At 48.8% G+C, this 27,941-nt stretch overlaps 1 protein-coding gene across 3 annotated transcripts in view; it reads right to left on the bottom strand.

Moving 5' to 3' along the window:
* Positions 1–27,941, bottom strand: part of SH2B2 (SH2B adaptor protein 2) — a 69,425-nt gene that overhangs the window by 22,497 nt on the left and 18,987 nt on the right. Inside the window, exons 1-3 of one of the 3 annotated variants that reach the window (XM_044994178.1) lie at positions 16,712–17,014; positions 8,612–9,499; positions 1,890–1,991 (exon numbers count right to left, since the gene is read on the bottom strand). In XM_044994178.1, the coding sequence (XP_044850113.1) occupies positions 1,890–1,991; positions 8,612–9,472 (963 nt within the window). In that variant the 5' untranslated portion in view covers positions 9,473–9,499; positions 16,712–17,014. Of the gene's footprint in view, positions 1–1,889; positions 1,992–8,611; positions 9,500–16,711; positions 17,015–27,941 lie in introns of those variants that run through there. The other 2 variants (XM_044994175.1, XM_044994177.1) reach the window with 2 other exon arrangements.

Below are 27,941 nucleotides of genomic sequence, written 5' to 3' on the forward strand. Positions count from 1 at the left end.
ACCATCCAAACACATAGAGAGAGACAGTCCCCCGAAGAGATTGCAGACAAAAGGTGGGAGGGGAAACAAATCAGAGGCAGGGCCCCAGCAAGCAGCTGCTTGGGGCGGCCAACAGTGAGGGGCAGCACGTCCGGGTCTTCACTGGCAATTCGGCAGCAGGTCTCTCAGTCCCTCTCGGAGCGAAGGACCAGCCGCCGAATTGCCGCCACAGCCTGAAGCAGCAGCAGTAGAGCTGCAGATCGTGATCATGATTTTTTTTTTTCCTTTTTGCTTCTTGGGGTGGCAAAAACCTTGGAGCCGGCCCTGATCAGAGGGGAATTAACTTGCCCAAGGTCACAGTGCCCGAGCCAGGAGTAAAATTCAGGGCTCCCAAGTCTCCATCTGCAGACAGATCGGTTGCATATTTAGTCTCCAGCCTTCAGGCTTCACTGTAAAATATTAATTCTCTTAGCTCTGCAAAATCCTCACAGCTCAGAGGCAGTAAGCAGGATTCTATTCTGATTCATGCATCAGCAACAGAATTGTTACCCAGATCCTGGCCACAGAATCTTTGTTGCTAGAAACAGCTATTGTTACAGTGATCAAAACAGCAGGCTGGGAACTTTCAGATAAGGCAGAAAGAGCCCAGCTTAACTGGCAGATCCCAGGGTGAGGAGATGTGCATAGGGGAAATGCATCATTTTCCTTGTAAACTGAGCAGATTTGCTCTAGAAGCCAGAGAGTGTATCATACGTACATGCCATTGTTATAGTCATTTTAGGACAGCCCCAAGGAGTCTGGCAGTACACCAGACCTCCCCCGGCCAAACAGTGGAATTTGGACCTGATTTGGAGCCTGGGCCCTTGGGACAGAGATTCAACACCATCACCACCTTGTCTCTCTGGAGTACCTTCCACTGAAAAACACCCGTGCACCAAGCCTCATGACCTCACTGCACTCGCTAAGTAATGCCACCAGTTAGCTCCCATGCGGTGCTGGAGAAGGCTACCAAGCCCTGGGTTGGCACAGAGGGGCAGGGTTTGCCTCAGGGACAGACATCACTAGTGACTGCTTGGCACCACTGTGTTTAAGGGTATGTCTACACTGCACACTAAGCCTGGACTCTGACCCAGGTTTGAGCCCAAGGCCTGCTTCTGTCTACACACAAATCAGCCTGACTCGGGTCAGCAAGCACTCAGCACCCAGGTCCTCTGATCCTGGTAGTGGGGAGGGAAAGGGAGGGATAGGGAGTGGGTCAGAGCTCGAGTCCTGCTGTGACTTTGGTCCAAGCCCTGCCATTTTGCAGTGTGGACGCAGCTCAAGCCACAGACCCAAGTCAAAAGGTCTACACGGTGTAGCATGGAAGTGTTAGCACGTCTGGGAGACCCAGATCCAGCCAGTGTAAACCCAGGTTTACAATGAAGCATGAACACTCAGGTGTGGACCCAAGCCCCACAGGCAAGGGGTTAGTGTGCTGTGTAGACATACCTTAAGAGTCTCCATAGTCCAGCACTGTTATCAGTTCATCTGCCCCTTCCACACTCCATAAAGATGGCTGTGGAGGAGGAACAGCAAGACAAACGCAACAGGGCAGTTGAATGTTAATATTATACGTGTACGCTACATTCAGGGGTGGATTAAGCACTAGAGGATCTTCAGGCAAAGAGCTGGCAGTGGCGTGGTGCACAGCTGATTGGTGCCAGCCTTCTGCAGGGAAGAGGATACACGCCAAGGACGCAAAGTGCCCTTCCTCCCTCAGTCACCTCACCATGTGACAGGAGGGAAGGGCACAGGCAGCAGATCTGTGCAGTCACTGGCTGCTGGGGAGTGGAGAAGAGAAGCCCAGAGCTTTGGTGGGTTCAGTACAGTCTCAAGGCATCCAGGGTGCCTTAGTAGCCGAGCAGCCTTACCTTCAGCACAAAAGTGTTGTCTTTGTCCGGCATCTCCAAAGGCATGGTCGTCCGGACCTCCATGATGGCTGAGAGTGGGATGCTGACCTTAGGTTTGGAAGCCTGGAAGAAATAAAAGGAATGAACAGTGCCTGTATAATAGACGTTCTCCCAATGGACGATACAGCCCAGCTCACAGCAAGGCAAGCTCCCTCCCCAGTCTGTGCAGTTATTAAAAAAAAAAATTGATTTCCCTCATGTGCCTGATAACTCCAAGATCTTTTAATTAAGCCAAGAGACACCCCGGTGGAAGATAGGAGAGTTAGCGTATTTCACTGCCAACCCGCTTGCTTATTTCAGCACCTGCTGACATTCCAGCTCTGCCGACTACATTAATGTCTCTCTGGTTTTTTTTTTAATCTCTCTCTCTCTCTCTTTATTAAGATGCGCTGGGAAGAAATAATGCTATCTGATCAAGGAAATATTTAGCATGCACAAAAGCCAAGGAGAGTCAGAGCCAAGAAAGGGCAGCTGGATGGGGGATGTGACAGTTTATCTAGAAGAGAGAGAGGCATTTCAATAGGTAAGTGAAGACACATCTGCTTTGTCTATTGTAGGGAATTTTGACAAAAAATTTCCCACTGGGGTTGCCACCAGCTGAGCTGCATCAGTAAGAGCTTTAGTGGGGATGCAGCTCTGGTAGCTTCCAGCTTTTCAACACAGTGTGCCAGAGCCTCATCTGCACTAGGGTCGAGATCCTCCACTGCTGTAAACTGACGTAGCTCCACTGCAGTCAACTGAGTTACCCTGATTCACCCCAACAAGAGGCTCCAGCCCCAGGGTACTGCCTGGAACAGGTGAACTGGCAGCAGCACCAGTGGGAATCTGCTGCTAAGATTCTGAGCATTTGAGCTTGTTCCAGAATCTGGGATGAGCCTATGTTGTGAAAACTGAAATGTTCAAAATAGCACATGCATTTGAATGGACACGGTGCTAAAATTAAATTAACCCAGGGGTTCTCAAACTGGGGGTCACGAGCTGTCAGCCTCCACCTCAAAACCTGCATTGCCTCCAGCATTTATAATAGTGTTAAATATATAAAAAAGTGTTTTTAATTTATAAGGGGGTGTCACACTCAGAGGTTTGCTATGTGAAAGGGGTCACCAGTACAAAAGTTTGAGAACCACTGAATTAACCCCTCTGGAGCCTTGGGGAATGCAGGGGAGGGGGGGTCTCCCTTGGTAGGGTTGGGAAGGAGGTAGGTGGTGTAGGATATTGCTCTTCTCATGTGATCCCTCCCCCATGGAAAAGATAACAGCTGTCTGCAAGCCTCAAACTGCTGAATGAGCTTTAGGGTAGGGAAGGCTGTGCCTCCCCAAACAGCCTGGCCCTGCCCCCTATCCGACCCCCATCCACTTCCTGCCCCCCTCAGAATCCCCGACTCATCCTGCTCGCAGCCCTGCCCCTTTACCACACGGCTCTGAGTGGGGCGGAGTGCAGGCCCCGCCCGAGCCAGGCCACTTTAGCTCTGTCCAGGGCTGCTCTTGGACACGGTGCGCTGAGGCGCTGGGGGATGGGGGAAGGCCGAGGCGGGGCTGGGGCATTCTCTGGGGGGCCCCTGCAGGGTCCGGGGCAAATTGCCCCACTTGAACCCCCCCTCCGGGCGGCCCTGGTTTCCTATGTCTGTAAAGAACTCCGTGACGAAGGCTCTTTACTGAGCATTGGAAGACACTTTCAAAGTGAACCTTCTCCTCCTGTCCTCGCCCTCCTGTCTTGCCCAACAGGCAAGAACAAGCAATTTCAGAGGCATAAATGCTGCTCTCTTTGGGCAATGGGATGGTGTCTATGCACCACTGCAGCCCTGGTAACAGACATACAACCTGATGCAGGCTAAGCACTTTGCACACTGTAGGGCAAGATAAATAATAAGCTGCTGTGTATCTCAGCTCCAGATTTGTGGTGTCTCCTTTTTAACAGGGAGAGGGAGCATGTAGAACGGTTAGGAGCAGACAATACGGTCAGGACTCCTGCGTTCTATTCCCAGCTCTCCCAGTAATGCGCTGTGCGGCCTTGAACAAGGGACTTGACTGTGCCTCAGTTACCTCCATCTCCTAAATATTTCCCTTCCCCTCACAGGTGTATAATGGTTGGTTGTTGCTCTCCACCCTAGAGGTGGCTGAATTTCCGCAGTGCTGTATGCTGAAGACAATTCAGTCCTGCTTCCACTGAAGTCTATTTCAAAGCTCCCAGTGCCCCAGAGGTACAGGAGTGGGCCTGTGCAAACATTTGCTACTGAGCGTAGTACTTACGCCCTGGAAATCAATGGATGTACACCACTAGTAAACATAACTGGTAGCAAATGTTTGCAAGATTGGCCCTAAATGTATACGACTCTTCGGAATAAAAGGTGCTATACAAATGCAACATGATTATCAGTAAAAGCTTGTCAAGTAGCACATTTCAGCAACAATCCCCAGATTTCTAGTAAATTGGCCCCCCTAGAATTATCACAGTTAGGGATTTGGAAGCGAGAGTTTCTCTTAACTAGCTAATCCTCCCTGAAGCTGTGCACTTGAATTCAAAGCAAGCATCTAGAGAAGGAATAGGAAGGCAACATAATCATCAGAAAACATATAAGTTATCCCAAGTGCCTCCAGACCCTTCAATAATAGAAACAGGGTCATGATGTGCATAATGCCACAGACTATTAATAAAGGGTTCCGTTCTCATTTTGTAAATCAGTGTTGCTGTGAAACAGGAACTAAGAGCTGCCTTTCCTTTCCCCTAAGATTTCATTTGGCTGGGCCTGGGAGTTTCTGACCAAGTTACTTTCACTGCAAGACTCAAAATGAACGAAGGACCCTGATCTTTAGAAGTGCTGAGCGCCCACAAAGGATGGTACAAAGCTCAGTGGTTCCTCTAATGCTTGGTCTGAAGCAATGAATTTGCAGAAGCTGCTGGGCTGGTTTTTTAATTTTTAACCAGAGGCGGATCAGAAAAGAGGAAGCAGCTGTTTAAAGGGAAGAAAATATGACAGCAGCTCTGAGGGGTAGAAGGAAGAAGAGACTTGCTCTGACTCTTCTCAGGAACGGCACCCAAAAGAACCAACAGAGGGAGTCTTCACCGAGTTCCCAGCCCTGCAAAACACTGGCACATGTGAGTAGTCCCACAGAAGTCAATGGGACTCACCAGGTAAGTAAAGATCCTCCCTGCTTAAGCGCTTGCAGGATCAGGCCCTGTGCTTGGGCGGTGGTTTTAGGGCTTGCTCAGAGACTCATCACAGAAATAATTGGGGGCAGGCAAGGGAGGTTTTTGTACTTTGAATACCATCCAAACTGCCAGGGCCGGCTCTAGCAATTTTGCCGCCCCAAGCACGGCGGCACACCGCGGGGGGCGCTCTGCCGCTCGCCGGTCCCGCGGCTCCGGTGGACCTCCCGCAGGCGTCCCTGCGGGAGGTCCACCGGAGCCGCCTGCCGCCCTCCCGGCAACCAGCAGAGCGCCCCCCGCGGCATGCCGCCCCAAGCATGCGCTTGGCGTGCTGGAGCCTGGAGCCGGCCCTGCAAACTGCTAGTATAACACCAAAGGATAAGATGGGCTGCTGCCAGGTACTTCAAGCACCACATTTAATTTCCCTTCATGTTTTCAATCACTGTTGCTTTGGGAAAATATATTAAAATATTGTTAGAAAGTACAACATCCACTAGAGAGGGGTTTTTCTTTTTCAAATGAAAACCCAATTAGCCCCTATTTTTGTAGGACCCACACAAAAACAAAGTAGTGTGCTCTTGTGCACGCTCAGGAGCAAAATTTTAAATTCTCTTCCCACAACTGTACAAGAAAGCGAGGTTAATGCATGAGCGCCTCTCAAAGGGTGAGTTGGGAGTGGAAATACAGGAACATTTGCCAAATGAGGAAGATAGCTATCGCTAGGGAAAGATATTTAAGCGAAAGATTTCAGGAGGTTGTAATGATAACAATAAAAGACAAGACTGTTTTCCTAAAAAGCACTTAAAAGGAGGTCCTTTTAACACTGATTCTTTCAAAAGGGAGATAAAAACAAACCTGAAAAAATACCTATTACCAGTTGTAATATTGTTTAACAGCAGTTACTGCTCCAGCTAAACCTATGGCCGTATCAATCTGCGCATAGACTCACAGGCAGGGCTCCCAGCTGGGCCAGTGCCAGCTGTGCATCTTTCATGCCCTAACTGCTAGTGCGGAAAGAGACTCTGGGGCAGGGGGAAGGGAGCTGGCGGGGGGGGGGGGGTTTAAATGCAGTTAAAATTAATTAAATAAATAAACAACAAACCCTCTAATTCGGTCTCCAGTTCTCTAGGGGACATTAGAAAGGTTAGAAGTCAGTGAATGGAAACCAGATATTTCACTTGTTTGATGACACCCAGAATTCAGACACTATAAATGGTTTCACCCTAATGGATTTTTCATGCGTTCTGATCTGTTACGTACATGAGTGTTTTTCCTCCAGCTCAATTTCAGGTTAATACACTGTGAGGAACAGTTTGTATTTGACTCAAATATCTTCCTAAAGGGTGTATATTACACACACACACACACACACACACACACACACACACACACACACACACACACACTCTCTCTCTCTCATGTAAACATTCCTCTGCCAAGGTGTAAGCCCAAGTACAAGAGTAAGGACCTGATTTGCAGTCCATTTCAGATCAATGGGAGATTCCCACTGACTTTGACAGGCTTTGGATCAGGGACTTAGCGTAGGAGGCCCAAACTGTGAAATGACTTGTGAACGTGATTACTTCAGTTCCACTGTGGAAGATGAATGAAATACAAAAAAACATCAACAACATAAATGGCACAAAAGTAAATTATCTACATTTCATAACCTAAAATTTAATTAGTAATAACTAACTACCTCATCTGCAAAAGGTATCAACTTGGAAGCATTAGTTAATGTTTCTACAGAGCTTTGAAGAGAAAAAGTGCAATGTGCATCCCAAGTAAAATGAGTGTGTCTCCACGGGTAAGAACAGTGTATGATTTTTTTTAATCTCAGCAGGAAGGATGGTCCAGCAGCCGTGGCACTAGCCTGAGACTTGAGAGACCCAGGGTCAATTCCCTGATCTTCCATGGTCTCCTTGTGTGACCCTGGGCAGGTCACTTAGCCTCTCCCATGCCTCAGTTTCTCATCTGTACAAGGGAGGATAATTGCACTTCCCTGCCTTACAGGGGTGCTGTGAGGGTACACACATTAAAGACAGTGAGGGACCCAGGTACTGTAATGATGAGGACCATATGGGTCCATTCCATAATGGGGGGGGATCATTCAGTCTCTCCGTGTCCCCAACTCTAAAGTTGGGATAATAATTCTCTGCCACATGTTTGTGAGATGCTCAGATACTTGATGGTAAAGAGGGACGTAAAGAGGGATGGTAAATAGGTAGATATTAAATTGCATAATGAATCTACAGTAGCTGGCTCCTCTTTTTCTGAAGCTTTCTTTAAGACCTTATGGAAGGAAAAAGTGCAGGGAAGAAATAGATAAATAAATACATGTTCAGGAAGGTAAGTAACTGAGAAGATCATTTGGGAAGGTGTGCTACGAAAGAGGAAACAGGAACAATATTTACTATATGGGCTAGAATGCTCCTGGCAGAGACACTGAAGTCTTTCTTCTCTCTCTCATTGAAATGTTATTGGAGGGGGGGGGTGTCTGCATAGCAGCAAGCCTAAATGCCAGAGAGAGATTCAGGCTGAAAGATGATAATCCCCTTACATTTCTTTAGCTCCATTCACCCACAGGATGCAACAGCACTTTACAGACTTACCCACTGCTCCACAAGCTATACACAAGAACCACTTCATCCACCTCTGAATGTGGCCAGTGCTGGGATGAAACACTGTTTAACAGTGCACAGGAACACTTTTGGAAAAGGAGTAGTTGTGCCTGCCTCCATTGGCCCCTTTGCTTTCAGTCTTAACCGAGAGGTCAGCGACTGAATGGATTGACATTAGGAAAAACTTCCTAACTGTCAGGGTGGTTAAGCACTGGAATAAATTGCCTAGGGAGGTTGTGGAATCTCCATCATTGGAGATTTTTAAGAGCAGGTTGGACAAACACCTGTCAGGGTCCAGGGACGGTCTAAATAATACTTAGTCCTGCCTTGAGTGCCAGGGACTGGACTAGATGACCTCTCAAGGTCCCTTCCAGTTCTATGCTTGGGGATACTAAATTCCTCTTTCACCCCTAGGAGGTGGATCTTCTAGTTCTGAGGTGAGGCACACTGGTGGTGGTAAAAAAAGCCCCTCCAATCCCTATTCAAATCCAGCTCAAAGACCTGTAAGATAGATAATGAACTAGGAGCGCTGGGCATCAGGAAGTCTGAGCAGACAGTAACATTGTTTGGCAGAAACTTGGTGGAGAGCTTGGCACAGACAAAATAAGCAAAACCACTGAATTATGCTTTATACCCGTAGAGTGGATTAAGACCAGGAGGTGGAGGATTAAAATAGACCATCTGAAACAATAGAAGAGCAACACCCATCACCGGGCAGCAGCACACCAGCCCATCAGAGAGCTGTAAAACTGCCACGGCTGTCTGGAGCTCTGATGAAGCGCAGCTCGAAGACGTGTCAGCCGGGATCTATGGCCTCTCGGGGTGAGGAGCGTCACATCTATAAACTCTGCAGCCTGCGGCCAAGCAAGTCAATATAGATAGGAAGCTCAACCATGAAGAACCTACAAGACCTACCTTTGGAGGCACATAAAACTCCAGCAGGAACCTCTCCCCCTCCATCTTCACAGCCTTCCTGAGCATCAGCCGACACTTCTGCCACTGAGAGCTACCCACACAGTTCGTGTCATCCGCCACCATGTAGCGGAGGGTGCCCTCCCTCTGAATATCCACCAGTTCCACCTTAGAAGATTGGACTTTTGACAGCCGTAGCTTGTGAGTCCATCTCTCCCTTGTGTCGTTGTGTTCCTTGTTCGCAGAGGGACAGTGCTCTCTCTCTGACCTCCTGCCACCCTGCGTGGCCTCCACGCCTGGCTCCGGAGAGGACTTCCTGTGCCACATCTCCTTCATGCCATCCACCACGCACAGGCTCATATTCCTCAAGGAGAAACCTTTCTTGAATTTCGGCTTGGAAGTAGCATGGACAGAGACGTCCTCTGAACTCCGAGAGTGGCCGTAGGAAGAAACTTTATGGGCCTGAGCCTGCTGGGACTGGCTCAGATATCGGCTGGAGTTCACGGGGTTGTCCATGCTGTCCAGGGATTCTGTGGAGGTCTCCTCTTTCCTTTGGAGGATGTCTCGGCCGTAAGGCATGTGGCAGTTCTGTAGTCCCACAAAGGGCACTATGTTGTACTTGGTTGGGGAGTCGGACACAAACACCCTGCTGACCTCCAAGCTGAAGATGTCCAAGAAATTGGCAGCAAAGTGATGGGAGAAGGAGGTTTCAGCCCCCGGGGTATCGTAATGGGGGTTCTCCTTCAGGAACTGGCAGAACTTCTGAGCAAAATCCACCGCAGCAGCCTGGGCGTGGAGCTCACAGAATTCCCTCCAGTCAGGAAGCTGGGAGGAAGACTCTTGGCAAAGGGCATCACCATTCATGACTGCCCCATTCCACCTACCAGCAAACTGCAAAGGCAAATCAAAGAGAAGGTTAATGACAGTTCAGATAAGGAATTCTAAACACAAACACACACACCACTGCAGAACTATCCATGGCCAAGGGAATCCACAAGAAAAACAAGGACAATTGATGATATGTAACATTTTAAACAGCTGCAGTCACAACATTCCACTATGTCTAGAAAGCATGCAGAACTATGGTTAGTGCAACCTTATTTCTGCCCCTATGATCACACCACTTCAGACGCTAGCCCTAACATGTTCCATGTCTTAAGACCACTGAGTAATGGCTATGACTGCCAAGGATCCCATGGGGCTTTGCAGGGTGGTGGAGCAGTGGGAATCAGGTTCTAGAAAAATCGGTATCTTAATTAGCACATCCCGTTTCACATCTGGGTGCTCACATCAGTATTTTCACAGCTAAAGTACCAATATGAACACCCAAAATAAGGAACTGGATGCCTTAAATTAGAGGCCTACAACCAGGCCTTGTATATATCATCTGCACCATGATGACCTCACTCACTACTGAAATGCATCCACCTCTGGAGCAGAACATATCCACCATTTAACAGCAGACTACAACACTTCCCTTCAGGGCAGAAAGAGAAGAATACCCTGTCCAACTGAAGCTACAAGAGAGACTTTTTTGGTAAGCAAAATGTAAATACCAAATACAAATTTGGCTAGGACACAATGATCAATAGTCTAGTCTTTTAAAAGAAGCGTGCAGCCATTTCACAATGAACGATAGTTCTCTCAGCATCATGACTGGGACACAGAGAAGTATGGACTCAGAAAGAAGAGCATCATCTACGGAATCACCAACACCACTTCCTGGGGTGCAAAGTTTCTCCTTAGACGTCTCTTATCGACTCACTATCCAAGACCCTGCCCTGTGTATCGTTCGGGAGCAGACAGCATCCCAGACAGATGCAGCAGGGCTAGGCAGACACCACTAACCACATGGGGAAAAAAAAAATCACAAAATAACTGCTGGGAGTTCAGAGGGATAAGTCGAAGTTAGGGCATACGTACAGAGCCAGCTATGCACAACCTGCCTCCGGAGCCACACAGTGAACAAGGAAACAGGAAATTCCATCCATTCAGAGTTCTAGTCTATTCTAAGTTTTTACACTGGCGCACGAGCGCCTTCCAGTAGTGCTTTCAGTAACATGGCCACACACCTGTCACACATTTGTTCTCTCATCCTCTGTCCAGAGCGAGAAGTGCGTGGAGTGGAGTGCCTTGTTTTGGTAGAGTCCTCCTGCAATGCTGTTCCTTTCTTGTCCCAGGAGCAGGGATTGTTTCAGGAGACAGCATCTTTTACAGATGGAGTCAGTGCACGATGACAGGAGCAGGGAGGGTTTCATCCAAGCAACAAGGGAAACCCCCCATCGGTTAATACAGGCACAGCTGCAAAGGCATAAAAAGCCAGCCTTTGCTTTTGCTTCTGTGCTGGAATAAGTTAAAGGACTCTGCTGCCATAACCAGCCTCTGCTATTGCTGATGCTGGAGGTGGAGTGTGTGACATTGCACTTTATATGATTTTATGAAAATATGCTAATATAACTGGAATATGCTTCATGCAAAAGGTCTCTTGTAAGGTATCATTACAAAGCTTATAATCTACTGAGTGTGATTATCCTATTTGTAGAAATGTACCACTCTTGTATCTGAAACTAGAAATATTAAATATAACTGAGGGCCTGTTGTAATTATGCAAAGTGTGGGCCATTAAGAGTGGTCTGGAATCTTGATAACTCCCATTAACCAGGACAATTGACTGCAGATGGGTGTGTTTTACCTGTAAGTCTTCCTGTATATGTGTGTGCTGGCAAGTGGGCGATGAAGTCTTGCAGTGACATGTGATCATGTCACCTGAACTGGAATCCATCTTTAACCTGGTGCTTTTCCATTGGGGGGGGGGAAGGGAGGGAACCCAGAGAGACAAAGGATTCCCGCCTTATGCAAAAGATATATAAGTGGGTGGAACAGAACAAAGGCAGGCAGCCATCATGAGGAATCCCCTAGCTACCACCTGAGCTGAAACGAGGGCTGTACCAGGGGAAAGGATTGTGCCCAGACTAGGAAGGCGTCCAGTCTGTGAAAGAGACTTATTGAAACATCTTTCAGGGTGAGATTTAATCTGTACTCAGTTGTATTACTGTATTAGGCTTAGATTTGCGTGTTTTATTTTATTTTGCTTGGTAATTCACTTTGTTCTGTCTGTTACTACTTGGAACCACTTAAATCTGACTTTCTGTATTTAATAAAATCACTTTTTACTTATTAATTAACCCAGAGTATGTGTTAATACCTGGGGGGGGGGAGCAAACAGCTGTGCATGTCTCTCTATCAGTGTTATAGAGGGCGAACAATTTATGAGTTTACCCTGTATAAGCTTTATACAGGGTAAAACGGATTTATTTGGGTTTAGACCCCATTGGGAGTTGGGCATCTGAGTGTTAAAGACAAGCACACTTCTGTAAGCTGCTTTCAGTTAAATCTGCAGCTTTGGGGCAAGTAATTCAGACCCTGGGTCTGTGTTGGAGCAGACGGGAGTGTCTGGCTCAGCAAGACAGGGTGCTGGGGCCCCGAGCTGGCAGGGAAAGCAGGGGCAGAAGTAGTCTTGGCACATCACTTGGCAGTTCCCAAGGGGGTTTCCGTGATCCGACCCGTCACAGAGTGATACCAATCCACACCCATGGCCTGCCGCCTGGAGGAGTCACTCATCTTCTCAGGAGCACATCTGGACCCGATATGCCCTGCTAAGTATTAAATCCTAGCTGGAAATGACCATGCTCATCTGCTCCTGAAGTTACACAGCACACCAAGAGGGGCTGCTGTAGTGGTCTCAGCTCCCTCACACACTCACCCTCTCATCTTGGATTGGATGTCAAGGTGGCAATACCGGGACCAAGGTTAGAGCAATTAATATGAGGAATTGCTCCTGGGGCCAGCAAATTTATCCATCTAACAGGCCATTGTAAGTGCCTTTTGCAGCCATCCATCATGTATCTAACTACACAGATCCCTCCTGTTGTGAGATATGATCTGACTTGCATAACCAATCAACACCACACAAATGCACAACTCCACTGTTTTTATCTGTAGTACAGTAGATTCATAGACTTTAAAGGTCAGAAGGGACCATCGTGATCATCTAGTCTGATCTCCTGCCCATCGCAAGCCACAGAACTTCATCCACTCCTGAAACAGACCCCTAACCTCTGGCTGAGTTACTGCAGTCCTCCAATCACGGGTTAAAGACTAGAGGCCCTAGTTGAGCTCACCAGCCCCAGTGCCGGGCGCTGTACATACCCAATCCCCAAAGAGCTCACACACCAAATAGACAAGATAGATAAAGGATGGGAAGGGAAACATAAGTCGCACTTCATTGCTGGGTTCATTAAGTCAGGAGCTCTCTAACTTTTGGAGAACTGTACCTTAAAAGGAAGAGTGTGTGCCTCCAGATTGGCCTCCCCTCCCATTCAGGATCCTGCCATCCTGCCTCCTCTCCCATTCACAATTGCCTGACAGCTCTGATGTAGCTACTTGCAACGGCTGCCATTGAAGAGTAGCATCAGGAAAGGATGTGATATTTTTAGCTGCTGTTCAGTGCAATTCAGCAGCTGAAGCCAGGAGGAGCCAGCCAGCCCTATGTGGTCAGCAGGTTCGATGCAAACTGCCAGCAACTGTTTTGTTGACCTCTGCTCTACAGGCCACTGCTGGTCAAGAACTTCAGGATCAGGTCATTGTCTGTCTGCTGGTGGGACTAGAGGGGATTGGTCCTTACAGCAAATGCTCCAGTGCTTGTGCAGCTCAACCAGGTTTCTAGCTCTGCCCTGGGGAAAGCATTCCACAAGCTGATAAGCGGATTTGCCCGGTGAGGAGAAAAAAAACAAAACCTAAATACATCTGCTTTGTCCTCAACTGCACCCCGTTACTCATACTTTCTGTTATCGGCACGTTTATAGCATATAAAGGGTTAATGATGAAGAGGTGTTCTATAATGTTGCGGGCATGAGTAGTTCATCCTACAGGTGGTTATAAGCGCAGCAGTAGAAGGTATTACAGATGGCTGTAAGCCGTGGTTATAAGCACACTCCTGGACTCTATAACAGTTTCTGAGACATTTATTGGAACATCTGTGGATGATTCTTAACCTTTTAAACACTTTGGAGACACATCCCCAGAGTAGAGAGTGTGATCACTTTAATTTATTGTTGCTTGGACCCTCCTCGGCATCTGTCCCCAGAGAGGCTGGGTGGAAAACAGTGAGCTTGAAAGTAAAACCACTTTCCCCAGGGGAAGCGCAGGGTCCTTTTGAAATCCCGCGTGAGATCAAGTCTGGAGCAGAGACAGAGGCTCATGAGCATCAGCCTCTGAATGTGCTTCTGCTTGGCCGAGAGACAACCTTCCAAGCCAACCCAGGAAGAGGAGAGGCAGAAAGCCCAGCGACGTGGTCTAGATGAGATGAGCGGAGAAAAGAAACAGGTTTGGGGCTGGGCTTCCAGGTCTATACATTGATGAGCAGAGCTGCTAATGCCAGTGCTGGACTAGATTAACACACAGGCCTGGGAGTCAGGACTGCAGGGTTCTCTTTCCCTGCCCTGACACAGGCTCATGATGCGATCTTGGGCAAGTCACTTACCCTTTCTGTGCCTCCGTTTCCTTATCTATCTAAACTGAGGGTGAAACCTCCCTACCTCACAGGCATGGTGTGGCCAGATCTAGCTCGTTAGTGTTTGCAAGGTGAAGAGATCACACCTCTTCCTAGGATTATGGATAAAGGAGGCAATTCTGCGCAAGCCCTGGGTTTGACACCCCCAGTGAAGCCAGGGAGAGAGACCCATGCACGGCATTGAGCCGTATAATCACAGGCTTTAACAAGATTATAAATCCGGCTTGCTCCCAGTTACCATCAAAGGAGAGCAAGGTGCAGAGGGGAACCCAGGGATATTAATAATGCTTTGACGGGAAACCAAGCCAACAGGAGCTGAGGGGGAGGGCAGGGGAGTCTGATGCTGATCGTTATTGATGGCAGGGATGGACTGCATCAAGGGCAGGGAATGTCACATGGATCAAATCGGGAACGCAGAGTCCACCCAGCCCCTGACAGCCAAGCAGCAGGATTAGATAGATTTTTGAGGCACTTGCTGCCTGAACTCATTGGTAGGGAAGCTGAAAATTATCAGCCTCACCCCTCTGGATGCAATTTGGGGCAAGTGACTGCCCCTGCTTCCAACAGAGCAACACCCTCAGTGGAAAGAGAGCCATGCTCATTTGTTAAGCCAGCCTAGCAACTAATTAATACCACACCTGGGCTAATAATCTCTCCCCTACTGGGCAGGGGAGTCAGGGCCAGTAAGCGCTGCTCTGGAGCTGCGTGGCTGGCATTCAGAGAGTTCCTTTTCATTACGGGGAAGCCTTGCCTCTCACTCGTCTTCATTAGTGTCAGGATCCACGGCAGGGCAGCATCCCAAGAAGCAGCTGCAGCTCCTGGGTGAATGGAAGCGGGAGGGGGATCAGATTCTACTGCAAACGTACATGTGCCCCGAGTAAAGCAACTGACAAGTAGCCCATTCTGCAGGTGCATTCACGGTTCTACAGCTGTGAAAATCTGGCCCGCAGCTGAGGAGGCCTTCATTTGACTGGTAGCTGTCTAAAGGCAGATTTTGAGCATGGGGGATAAAGTGAGAGACCCCTTTTGGCATAAACCCTCCCTCCCAAAAAACTGGGCACACAATATCTCCCTACCCATAACTAGCCATCGCCACGCATGGGTACAGGTCTGTGTGGATACATGGGTACCCTCAGTCCGAGAATGAATGAATGGATTCTCAGCTTTACAAGTCTGGAAATCACACACACACACACCCCTACTTTGAACTAACAGCAGGGTCTGAAAACTGGTTTACATAGATTAACCTTCACATTGTCTGTAATGCAACAGAGAATTCCACGATCCCCATTTTAGAGAAATGGAGGCAGAGCACAAGGAAGCAGTTTGCCCAAGACCGCTCAGCAAGTACGTTGCAGAGCTTGGACGCAGAAGCCAGGAAACAGCTAGACTCGCCATTCTCAGAGTGCAGTCCCTCCCCAGTGGTTGACAGAACTGGATATTTTGAGACCTAAGCAGTGTCAGAGTTTAAGGCAAGAAGGGAACACCAGAGCATCTAGTCTGACCTCCTGGCCATGACCACCACCCAGCACCTGTGCACTAACCCAACAGCCAAAATGAGACCCATGTATTACGCCCCACAGAAGACTAGATTATGTGCCACTGGCACAGAACAAGAGGAATCAAATTGCACTCAGCAATGGCAGGGAAATGATTCAGTGCGATACACCCAGATAATCCTGGCAAGCGGCCCGCACACACATGCTGCAGAGGGAGGCGAAAACCTCCACTGCCAATTTGACCCCGGGGAAAAATTCTTTCCCGACCCCACACAGCAATCAGTTAGACCCTGAGCACATGAGAGAGAACAAGCCAGCCAAGCACCAGAGAGAGAGACAGAATGCTCAGAGCCGCCCCAGAGCCCTGCCCTGCCTCCCACATCCAATGGCCCTTCTCCAGCCATGGCCATCCCTAATGCTCCAGAGGAAGGAGCATTTAGAATATATTGGGGGAAATCCCTTTCTGACCCCTTCAGGTGTCTGGCTGAAACCAGTGTGGTGGGTTTGGAGATGGGAGGTGGGTTTCTCTCTCACATGGAGGTCTGCAATACAAAAGGACTGGAGAACCCCTTCATGAGGCCACGTTCATTTAGAATGTAGATGAAAGGGAGACTGAAGCAGCGCTAACAGTGGATAAATATTTAACAGTGACCCACCACCACCTAGCCCCCAAGAGAGGAGCAGCCACCATACAGAGAAGAGAGCAAGGGAAGAAGCCAATAAGCAGCTCAGCGGTTATCCCAGGTGGATTATTAGAAATTATTCCATGTATTTAAGATTCTTTAACAAGTCTAGTGAACCAGGCGAGAAGTGAATTATTCATTGGCTTGGCCCAGTTTTCAGCGTTGTTTGGTCTTGGAGGGAGCAGACACTGGAATAATTTTATAGGCCGAGATGGTTCAGGATGTTGCACCTGTCTAGTGGGCTGCTAGGACGCTGGTTGTCACCCTGAACTCTGCATTCACACTTTGTAGAGCTTTACAAAGGGCGCAGAGCTCATTGCTGAGCAGCAGTGTGACGGGGTTCACTCACCACTGCGGCGCCTCCTGCTGGCTGTCCTGGGAATTAGCTCTGTTTGCCCGTGAGCCCTCTTCTGGTGATGTCTTGCTGCCATCACTTCTGCTCCAGGACCGACGTCACTCCAAGGACCGCGGCATCCTCTTCAGGACACAGCCCTCTGGCTGTGCCATGGTCCATGTTCCAGGGGATTGTACCACAGTCCGACGGTCCAGCTACTTCCTCAGAGGTGAGTGGGGGTGAAAGGGGACCCGGGCCCGCCCACTACTCTGGGTCTTGGCCCAGGGACCCTGTAGCTGGCAGCCATGTTCTGTGTCCACTCCAACCTCTCTGTCTACTTCTCTGGGCCCCTTCCCCGCAGCCCCAGGACCTTCTCCGCCCTTATCTCAGGGCTTCAGCATGCCAGTCTTAGCAGGCAGCCAGGAACTCTCACTCCCTTGGTCCTGCCCAGCACTGCTCTGTCCAAGGTGCTTCCTCCTGCAAGGCAGTCAGTCCTCCCTCCTTGAGCTCCAGGGAGTAACTGGCGCTGCTCTGCCATGCAGCTCTTCTTATATGGGCCTACCAGGCCTTGATTGGCTGCTCCTCTCAGCCCTTCTGTGATTGGCTGCCTCCTGCACAGTCTCCCTAGGGCTCTATTAACCCCTTAGAGCCCATCACAAACAGCAACAGGCGGAGTTGTTCATCAGGGCGTGGGGTGGGTGTTTCTGTCCCATCCTGAGCAGAAAGATGAGCTCATGGTTAAGGCACAGGGCTGGAACTGAGAAGACCTGGGCTCAGCTCCTGGCTCCACAAGAGACTCCCTGTGTGATCTTGAACAGCTCATTTCACTGGTCTCCCCTTCTCAGCTATTTAAACTGCAGCCTCTTTGGGGCAGGGGCTGCCCTATGCAAATGGAGCCTCTGGGTGGTACCATAATAGAAATAATAAAATCACGTGGCTTAAGGCCAGAAGGGACCACTGTGACCATCTAGTCTGACCTCCTGCATAACACAGGCCATATGGGCTGATGTACCAAGACAAAAACCACTGGCAAGGGAGTTTGATGAGGTCAGATTCCTCCTAGTCGAGAGACCACCACCTCACATACAGATACCGATAGTCGTCCCTCTCGTTGGGCCTCTCAGCAGCTAGGTCCAGGGCCAAAGAATCTCACTTCCAAGGAGGTTGTCCCTCCAAGTCAGGGATGAGCGGCCATGGTAAGGAGATGCTGGGGAACGTTTGCCCTGGGTGGCCCATGCTGCACCTGCAGGCAGGATGTACCTGTGGCAAACCACACGTCTGGGAACTTGTCCCACTGACCCAGCTCTGCCTCCAGTTTTGTACGTGTCCTGGTAGAACGAGGAGGCTCAGTTCATTAATGTTTGCGAGTGTTTTGAGATCTTTCAACAGAAGGCACTATATAGGTGTGTCATATTGCTTCATAGAGAAAGGATTTTGGTCTGTAGTCCCATCAGACTGGCACGTTTCCCTCAGCACTATTATTCATATGAAGCAAGTCTATCTTTTTTTATTAATCCAAGATGAATGGGAGATTTGATCACCGCAGTATCTCCGATACGGCAGGAACCTCGCCATCCCCCGGACACACTGCCAGCCCACAGACAGCGGGAAGAGCACTGCAGCTGAGTGTAAAATCCTGCAGCTAACGCCCCTCTGCTAACACCCCAAGAATAGCCAATGCAGAGTGCTCCAACAAGGATGCATGTGAGGCTATTAACATTTCACCCTGGCCAGCACTACACTGGGCTGAGAGGAGTTTTGCCAACAGAACACAGCACACAGTGGCAGGGTGAGAATGGGGCTGGCTAGAAACTCAGCATTGATTGCAGGGAACTCTGTTGACTTTTTAAGTTGCTGACAAGTCTGGAAAAAGTTCCATTCAGTAGAACAGCTTCCCACAGACAGTGGGTATAGGCGAAGGATGTCAGCAGTAATACCTTCTGTTTTCAGGAAGCAATAAATACAACAGCCTTTTATCGCCTCAGTTATACACTCCCACTCTCTCTGCCCCAGGGAGATCCAAGTGCCAGATGGATGAATTAGAGAGAGAGGGGAAAGGTATAAAGGATTCTATTTAACGTTATCTACACAGTACCAAGGAAATGCCTTGAAGGCAGAACAGCGCCTGTTGATGGAGCCACCGAAGTGGAACTGCCGAGAAGACACCTGTCTAAACACAGGCTTCCAGGAAATCCCTGGAACTGGTGCTCTGGACCCACCCACCTCAGGAGTTAGGCAAGGATTGCTAGGGTGGCAGAGATGAAATGGGTTTTGCAGAACTAGAGATGGCTCCGAACCAGAACTAGCTCAAAAGCCCCCTCAACTTTGAGGAAGGCTGGGTCCAGACGTAGCAATTCAAGCCCATCTTGAAGCAATGTCCAACGCAAGTGCGATTTAGATCTGGATCCCATTTTATCAGCCTCCACCTGCCCTCCCTTGAGGCTTGTGGTGGACTTAAGAAAGAACGGTTCTGGTTTAGGGTAATTTTTTCCTGGAGAACAAATTCCTCAGTTTAGCCACAAAACAGGTAGAGCCCAGAGATCAACCATGTAGGCTTCCCATGCACCACACTGCTGATGGGTCTCAGCCGCCCTGGAGGGACCCCATCTATCTCCACAGTCCTGTCATTCCTCGCCCTCTCTGCAGCACTTGCTAACATGGCATCAGTTAGTGCAGACTATGATAACGATTTGTGCGATGGGGCCCACTGGGCACAGAGCTCCTGACTGAGACACACTACAACTACCCTCACACTGATGACTGCAGAGCCATCAAGCGGCGACGAGGTGTTGTGTAGAAAGGCCAAAACAAACCGGCCTTCCTTAGCCCTGGTCCAGTCAGGGAGGTCTTAGCTTTCTGTGCAATTACCCTGCCAGGCAACTGCTGCAGATGGAAACGAAAAAAGACCAGTGAGAGAAATCATGGAGAATGCCTCAATATACAAATGAGATGCTTTTCCGCCTGTGTCCTGGTGCCAGTTCATTGGCTGCTCGACTGACAATTAGCTGCACCCTCCCCCCCACACACACTTGGAAGGGGAGTGAGAGGTTAGGAAAGCAGGAGGAGAACAATACAAACTTTCTATTAATTATTCAGAGATTAATTTCCATTAATATGTCTGTTACCAGGTTAGTTTGTCACACCAGCTGGGGAGAAAACACATCAGGATGTGGACTAATGACAATAAAAAGGCTACTTGTTTGTATGTCAAACTACTTAGGTCATTCTGAACATCAGAAAGAGCATGGCCTTAGGCAGATTTTATTCATGATGGAACATTTAATTTTAGTAACTAAAGAAAATATTTACAGTTCTGGGGTAAGAGAGAGCTACTTGGGCATGTTGGGATCATTTATTTCCTAGGCCTGGATGTTTGGGGGTTTGCCATCATTAGCAAATGGGATAGAAAGTTGGAGGCAATGTAGTTGCTCACCCAAAAGTGACTTTAATCAAGATTCTAAATGGGAATTAGGCACCTAATTCAGAGTGACACCTAATTCCTGTAGGCACCTTTGAAAATTCCCACTCCAAACTCAAGGCCAGTGAGGCATGCAGGAGGGGAAAAAAATAAAAAAGCGTTTCCTCCTAAGAACCTAGTTTAGTTTATTGCTTTGGGTTATTCCACCTCTGCCTTATATCCTGGGAAAGATGGTCTTGTCAGAGGCCATAAATTGCATTTGTTTTATGATTACGACCATGCAAAAGGATTATTGATTTTTCATAAAGCCACTAAGGAGCCCCATCTGAAAGTTCCCAACATGATTCACCTTCAGGATTTACTGATCCTGTATCGCCTCCATGGTTCCGACTTGGTAACGTGGCTGTATTCTTTATAGGGCTTATTTACACTCAGACTGGAGTGCCATGTAGCTTGGTTTCCTAGGAAAAACTGACCCGAAGTAGCACTACTTTTAAAGATATTATTTATCTCCTGTTCCCAAGATGTTCTATAGGTCTTTCACACCAACGTCGGGATTTTAGTGTCAGCCTTAATTTCTTGGGCTGGATTTCTGTCACAGCTTTTGATCCATTTTTGTATCCATGACTTTTTGAAACTACACAAAAGTTAAAACAACAGAAGATGCATGACCCAACCATTTATACAGTCTGCATTAATTTTAATAGCACCAATACATTTGGTTTCACACCTTGCGTGCTATGGAATTTTAATCTGAATTCTCCAACAAACATCATATCTCCTCTCTTTATAGACAGTCCTGAACTGAGACCCTCAGACTCTCTATTTGGTACCATTACTGTGCCCCATGTTTTTATCTTTCTTCCTTCGTCACTGGTGCTGAGCAGGGCTGACAGCTGAACTATTGCTTGTCAGGTTGATTCTCCATCAGCTAGATCCAGGCTGTGTGACCCAGTCACAAATTGCAATAGCTCTTTTCCCACCTTAACCATGGAAGGAGCTTTGTCCAATTTCTGACCCATTCCTTACTTCGCCATCCCCCTGGCTGACAGCTGAAGACAGGTCTGCTTGATGGATGATTGTCACTTGGTTGACTGACTCTGGATCCATGAACAGATTACTAAGCAGCCAGGATATCACAGGGGAAAACGATCTATCAATGCTTGAAGCAAGTTGAGGGACAGAGTGCTGCATGCTATCCACAGGAACCGGTACTGGTCACCTGCACTCCAGAAAACCTCAAGCCAGGGAAACAGCAGCACTGATCAGACATCCAATTTGTTGCACCTTCCATTGACTGATCCTAAAAACTACACAGATGGAAGAGACCGAGTCAATTATTCAGATCATCCCTTGGATTCTTTCCTACAATGCATTTCCCAAGGCTCAGCCCAGTTGAGAGACATCAACCACATTCCCAGGGAAAGCCTAGCAGTGCTCAGCTCTAGGAAGTACGTTTCCTAATATTCGGTCTGTATGATTGTCTCATTACTTCTAGATAAACCCACGTTAAAGAATTAGGTTTCTCTGCATGGTGCTTGCACAAATACTTGTAAGTGGTGTTCGTAGCTAAATCCCTTTTCCTCCCCGACGGCTGCCATCTTGACCATTGCACCAAGGACTGAACCAGGCACCTCCAGAGCTAAAAGCAGGAGCTGCTACTGCTTGCACTACAGAACCAAGGCGCCCAAGGTGCCACTGTAACTGATTCCTATCCTCTGTGGATTGGGCACGGGGATTTGTAATACACATTTAGCAGTGGGCTACAATGCACCCACTCAGCTTTATATAGATGAAGGGGCGGAGAGCAGGCTATTGCACAGTGAAGATGGTTGGAAGAGAACCTGCTGAAAGTGCTACTTAGACAAGACTTCGGTGCTAAGCAGAACTACCTGGTTCTTTATACTATCCCCATCACCATGGTACCAGGATGCCCAATGCCAATTCAGGATGTTCGTACTGAATTGGAGAGCAAAGAATGAAGCAATAGCATAGACATAATTTCTGAGAACTGAGTATCTTAACGGTGATGTGGGAAAAGGAATAGAACACTAAAAAAAACCCTTGCATCCCCAAGGCAGATGGTGAGAAACATCACAAGAGGACTGTGGTCAATCAAGGAACTTGACTTTGGGATAACAAATGCTGTTTGATGTGGGTAAATCCAGAATAATGAGCCCAGGCCAAGAAGCAAAATGCCAAAGTTTCTGATGTGAGCAGTTATTTAAAGAGCTCCCTTGCAGTGACTAGGAAAGCGCCTGGAGCCTGACGAGCAGCTGCACTGAATAATGTAAAGCAGGGTGCGAAGCAGCACAGAGGGAGAGAAATCCAAAAAAATGTGAAGGAATAGATTGGGTCACTCCCACAGCAAAGCAATGCTTGCAGGGCGGCCGGAGTGCTGGGGAATGAAAAAGATAATAAGCCAGCTAACTGATGCTAACGTAGATTGTTTCAGCAGAGGACTTTCCAATGGCATTTGCAGCCAAGCCACCTCGGTCTTGTGTTCCTGACCTGGTCACTCACAGACGGTTCCACTAAGGTCAGGACTCCTCAGGAAGGGATATAGCATGGAATGACAGTGGGCTTCAAAAGTCATCGGTTAGCTCTCTTCGGAGGAAGATCTGTTTGTTAATTCATTCTACAGGGGTCTCAGGGTTCCCCCTATTTTTTTTACGGCCCCTTCTCCCCAAATGAGCTTCCATCCATGCCCTGCTGGGCTCCCATGAGCCCACTAGGGAGGGGCAATTTGAAAAATGACATGAGGTGTTTCTTCCAGGGGCTAAGGGCATTACCTGTGCAGCACAGTGAGCCTCAGGGCCAGCTTTGTATCCACATAAGCTGTCATATGCTCAGCGAGCAAGAGCCAAGTGGCTCCTGTTAAAAAGCGGGTTCAATACTCGGGTCCAGAATCCAGTTTCTTAAGCATTCTCAAGGCCCAATTAAATGGTTCCATTGCCCCATCTCTCTGCCAGCTTCCCTGGGCTGGGATAGCTCTGCACGCCCCACCTACCCCACGCTGATCTCATGCGGACTAGAAGTGGTGAAACATCTGCAGGCAACTTGGAAAATGGGCCAGTTTAATTAAATTTCACCTACATTTCATGACATACCCCACTCTGAGAGTGTCTGTGTTTCCAGTGAAAGAAGATTCTTAATAAACAGCCAGCAGATTAAGTGACCAATTATTAACTGTTGATCAAAGGAACTACACAGTGCAAGGGACAGTGGGTGAGATTCAGACTGGGAGTAAGTACCACTGATTTCAATGGCCCCTCACCCACTTACTCCAGGTCTGCAAATGGAGTGGTGTGTTTAAAAGCAGGAACTCTGAGCAGCACTATTGTCCCGGAAAACAATGAGTGTGTGTGAGAGACCCCACAGCACTGGCCATTTTGTACCAACACTCCCAGACCTAAACGCATGTGGTGCTAACCCTATTAACCTGAATTTCCAGCTCAAACAGAAACTGCTGGTTACCAAAAGCACAACATTGCTCAAGAGTCTCGGATGGTTGCTACTGATCCCTACATGATGGTTAAGTGAGGCTGTGTTGTATATCTATCAGAGACCCTTCGGTAGTCTGTTCAGACTCTTATTATTAAGCCAATGGCACTGCTCTTGCTCTCAGTAGAGGAGCTTGCATTGCACTAATTGGCTAGGGATGGCTACACTAGACCTTATCAACAGAGCTGCAATCTGCCCCGGAGACCGCTGTGAGGAGTTGGGCACTTTGCCTCTGCACTTCTCCCATGCCCGAGGTCCTCCAGAAGTATAAAAGTCAGGCCAGGCATTGAACTCACATCTCTGCATCTGCCCAAGCAGAAAGCGGCAGGTACAAACGGTCTGGTCTTAGAATCCTGATCAAAAAAGAAAGCAGGGTTTCTGAGTCCATCCTTCTCAGCAGGCGGTTTGCTCTGCTTGGCTGGAGTCGGAACTCCTGAAACAAGTGAGGGTTTTGTGGGTAACCACTAAGTACCGAGCGCTTCAGAACAGGCAGATGAGAGGATGGGGGCTTAGAATCTGGGTTTGCAGCACGCAAACCAAAATTAAATAATTTGATTGGTGTGATACTGCAGACGCAGGAATACTTGCCAAACAGAAAGTCAAGCCTTGTTAAGGAACTGGGTGGTTATAGCTAAATGCAGACTATTGGCCAACCCTGCTCCCCCGTTGCAGTCCATGGCAAAAGTCCCACTAACCTAATGGGGGTTTAGCAAACACTAAACATTTGGTATCAGCCTTCTAGGAAGAGAAAAGAGGAAACTAGGCTGTTGGCCGATCCCCCATGCAGTGGAGCATGAGAGGAGGCTAGAAAGATAACAGAAGTCAGAGGTCCCTTTTGCCTGTGCTGTGTGGCTACTTTCCAGGTGGGAGTCTGTGAGCCCCAACTCTTGCAGAAAAGGAATAATCCAAGCATTCTGGCCATCACGCCCTCTGGCAATCAACAGGTCTACATCCCAGGCTAGGTGCGAACACACTTTTCTGCTTGCCTAGACAGGCATCACAATGCCAGGACCTTGGTCTCCAGGCCCGTGTATACCATAGCAACTACCACGTTGCAGAATCCAACACCACCACAGGTGTCCCCTGGACAAGGCTCAGTCTCTCTTTATTCCATACGATAGACAGCAAGAAGCCTAACCTCACCGGGCCTTAGGTCACAAGTGATGCAAGTCTGATGGTTTTGAGGTGTGGCCTTAAGAGATATGCACAAGTGGCCACTAGGAAGCGTGTTTAGACACAACTCTGTCCCACTCCATTTAGGAGAGACACCGATTGGAAATGCTGGTGGGTGTTGCAATTCACGACTGCTGTGCTACAGCAGAAATGGGTCTCTCTCTTTCAAAAATCTTGGCTTCACTGAAGTTAATGGCAAAACTCCCATTGTCTTCAATGGAGCCAGGATTTCCCCAAGTGTCAGTATGTACAGGAGAGAAGGCTGCCCAGTTATCTGAACTCCCTACCACCTTTTCTGGCCATTAACATCACACCCCGGTACCGTGGTGGTGTTTTAAGAGCAGCATCTGCACATTCCCCCGCAAGGGACATTGTAAAAGCAGCAGAGAGAGCAAAACTGGTGTGTTACTGGGCCAGCTAAATATTATTCCTGCTTATCCATCCATTGCTGAGCAGAGAGTTTAATGCCTTGGAGCTCAAGAGCAGCTACTTGCCTCATCTTTAAGATTCCCAGGAAGAATGATCATCCATTCAGAGCCACCCACAGCACAAACAAGGGGGACAGGGAACAGGAGGGCCACAGGAAAGAAAGTTAGGCTTGGCAGGGAGGGAAGGGACTAAACCTGACTCCCCCCTCTTTCCCCCAAGTCTAGACAGACAGAGAACGTGGGCTATCGCCCCTGTCCCACGCCTTGCCACAGAACATGCGCAGGTCCCAGAGCTGGCACTAGGGATCTACAACCAGCAGACGCCCAGAGCACGGGGACAGCAGTGATAAACCACTCAGACAGGAAGAAGACGGAAGGGGTAGTGGGGCAGGTGAGGGAGACTGCAGATATTGGTACCCCAGCGGCAATGCTTGCATTTAATTGTTCTGGCTTCTATCAGCCAGAGTTACTAGTGCCTCTCTGGAGGGGAGGAAGGGGCAAAAGGTGCTGAGGGAAGACCGGAAGGGAGAACCAAATTAAGGACTCAATTTGCAGAGGCACTGAGCACCCACAGCAACAGTTCAAGTCACCGGGAGCAGCAGAGGCTCTGATCTCTGAAAACAAGGTCCTCAGCATTAACAGCATCAAAAGCCTCTTCTTAACGCCCCCGCCCCCAGACAGCTTCTCCTGCCAAAGGGAACCCCCTGCCCATGCAGTAGGGTTGCCAACCCTTCAGGATTGTCCTGAAGCCTCCAGGAATTAAAGATTCATCTCTAATTAAAGATTATATCATGTGATGACACCTCCAGGAACACATCCAACCAAAATTGGCAACCCTGCCGTGCAGAGAGCGCCAGGCCTCCAGCCACTGCACTTGCAATCGATGGACTCTGCTTTTCGCACACCCCTTCCCACCCACTAATTCATTGCCAGCTATAAAAAAAGATAAATCTGGGGATAGTTGGGGTTTATTTGTGGATATCCAGAAGAATTCCTGCCTAACCTCCCAGGAGTTATGCCAATGCCTCCCGACCCACAGTACAAGCAGGGGGGTTGAAGGAGCGAGGACAGCTCCCGAGGGAAAGGCAGGGAGCCTTTGGGAAGTAATGGAACTGGAGCAGCCCCCAAGCCCCGCAGCCCTTAAAGGCAGAGGCTTAGAAGAACAGAGTAATAGGGACAGCAGGGATGTGGAGAGACAGAGACATGGGAAACCAGAACTGAGTTTGCCTGGCTGGTGCTGCCTTATTTTATTGCTCCAATCCTCATGGTATGGTTCCTCCCCAGAGGGCCAGATCCGAGCAACTTCCTTGGGGAGGGGGGTGTCTCTTCTCTGGGGGCAGAAGGGAGACAGGAGATATCACCAGTTTCTACCCCTGCTTACACTCCAGTCAATGGGAAGTTGTAGACATGTTATCAGAGAACGGCCACCTATATATTAAAAAATAGGGAACCAGGTGTATCATTAAAGTGACGCCACCTCCACTCACCGTGCAGAAATCAGAGGGTATGTCAGTGTCTGCCCCTTTGCACAATTATTGCTTGAAAACTGGACTCTCATCAAATGCTATTGGCACCTCAGTCCATATAGGATGTGGGGCAATAGGAAACAAATATGGGATGTCCCTTAAAGCACAGGTGGGTGGTCACCCTACAGACAAGGGAGATGAGGATCGTACCCTACATTTTTTATTATACTGCTTTACGGTAGAATAGATCTATGTCTCCCTCAGGAGTTTTTCATGGACGGATCTGCACCAGTGTAAATGCATGGGCACGAAGCAAAGCTTGTGCCATGGTGACTTAAAGCAGGGCTCGTTTATCCTGCATTATTGGCAAGGCAGCACTGCTTACCACTCCAAAGCTAGGCATCCAAATTGCATCCGACGAAGTAGGTATTCACCCATGAAAGCTCATGCTCCAATACGTCTGTTAGTCTATAAGGTACCACAGGACTTTTTGCTGCTTTTACAGATCCAGACTAACACGGCTACCTCTCTGATACAAATTGTTTGAGGTGCCAGGGCTAGCACTAACCCCTCTGATATCACTGATACCCAGCAGCGTGGGGCAGGGGGGCCAGATCATCCCTGTCACCATCCCCACCCTGAAGCTGTCCCAGCTAGCAGGGAATGGGTGGCCAGGCTGGAATGGCAGCTCCCTCCCTTGGCTTCCACTGCAGCTCCCAGAGGTCTGAGGGGCCATCTTTGAGAGAGGCAGGGCAGCCTTCCCTCACACCCAGCCACACAATGACCAGTGGGGAGTGGGCAGCCAGGCCAGAGCTTCGCTGGTGTGGCAGCTGCTGGCAGTGCGGGGTCCCTTAAAGAGGCAGAGACCCATGAAACTATCCTGGATGGTGGAGACGGGCAGGACTGCAACAAGAATTAGGCGTCCTAGGTAGCTGCCTCTAAGGCCTACCCTGCGAGGTTCACCCACCACACACACAAGCCCCACGTCAAGGTCAAGCAGCTCGGTGACATAACTAAGGCCAACACGTGTGGAAGAAGCGAGCTCCTCTACTTCCCCAAGCCACGGCCTTCTACAAAACCCTGCGCATTAGGCCACAGACTTTCCCCTGCTTTCGTCCTCTCATTCACCCCATGGCGACGTTTCCCCTCATCGCTCGGTCCAGGAGAGGGAGGGAGCTGAAGTGACAATTCCTACAGGCCAAAGCCTGCCAGCCAGCGCACCACACAGAGAACGGGAAACAACATCAAGCCAAGTT

The sequence above is a fragment of the Mauremys mutica genome, chromosome 19, assembly GCF_020497125.1.
Source record: "Mauremys mutica isolate MM-2020 ecotype Southern chromosome 19, ASM2049712v1, whole genome shotgun sequence".
Lineage (NCBI taxonomy): Eukaryota > Metazoa > Chordata > Testudines > Geoemydidae > Mauremys > Mauremys mutica.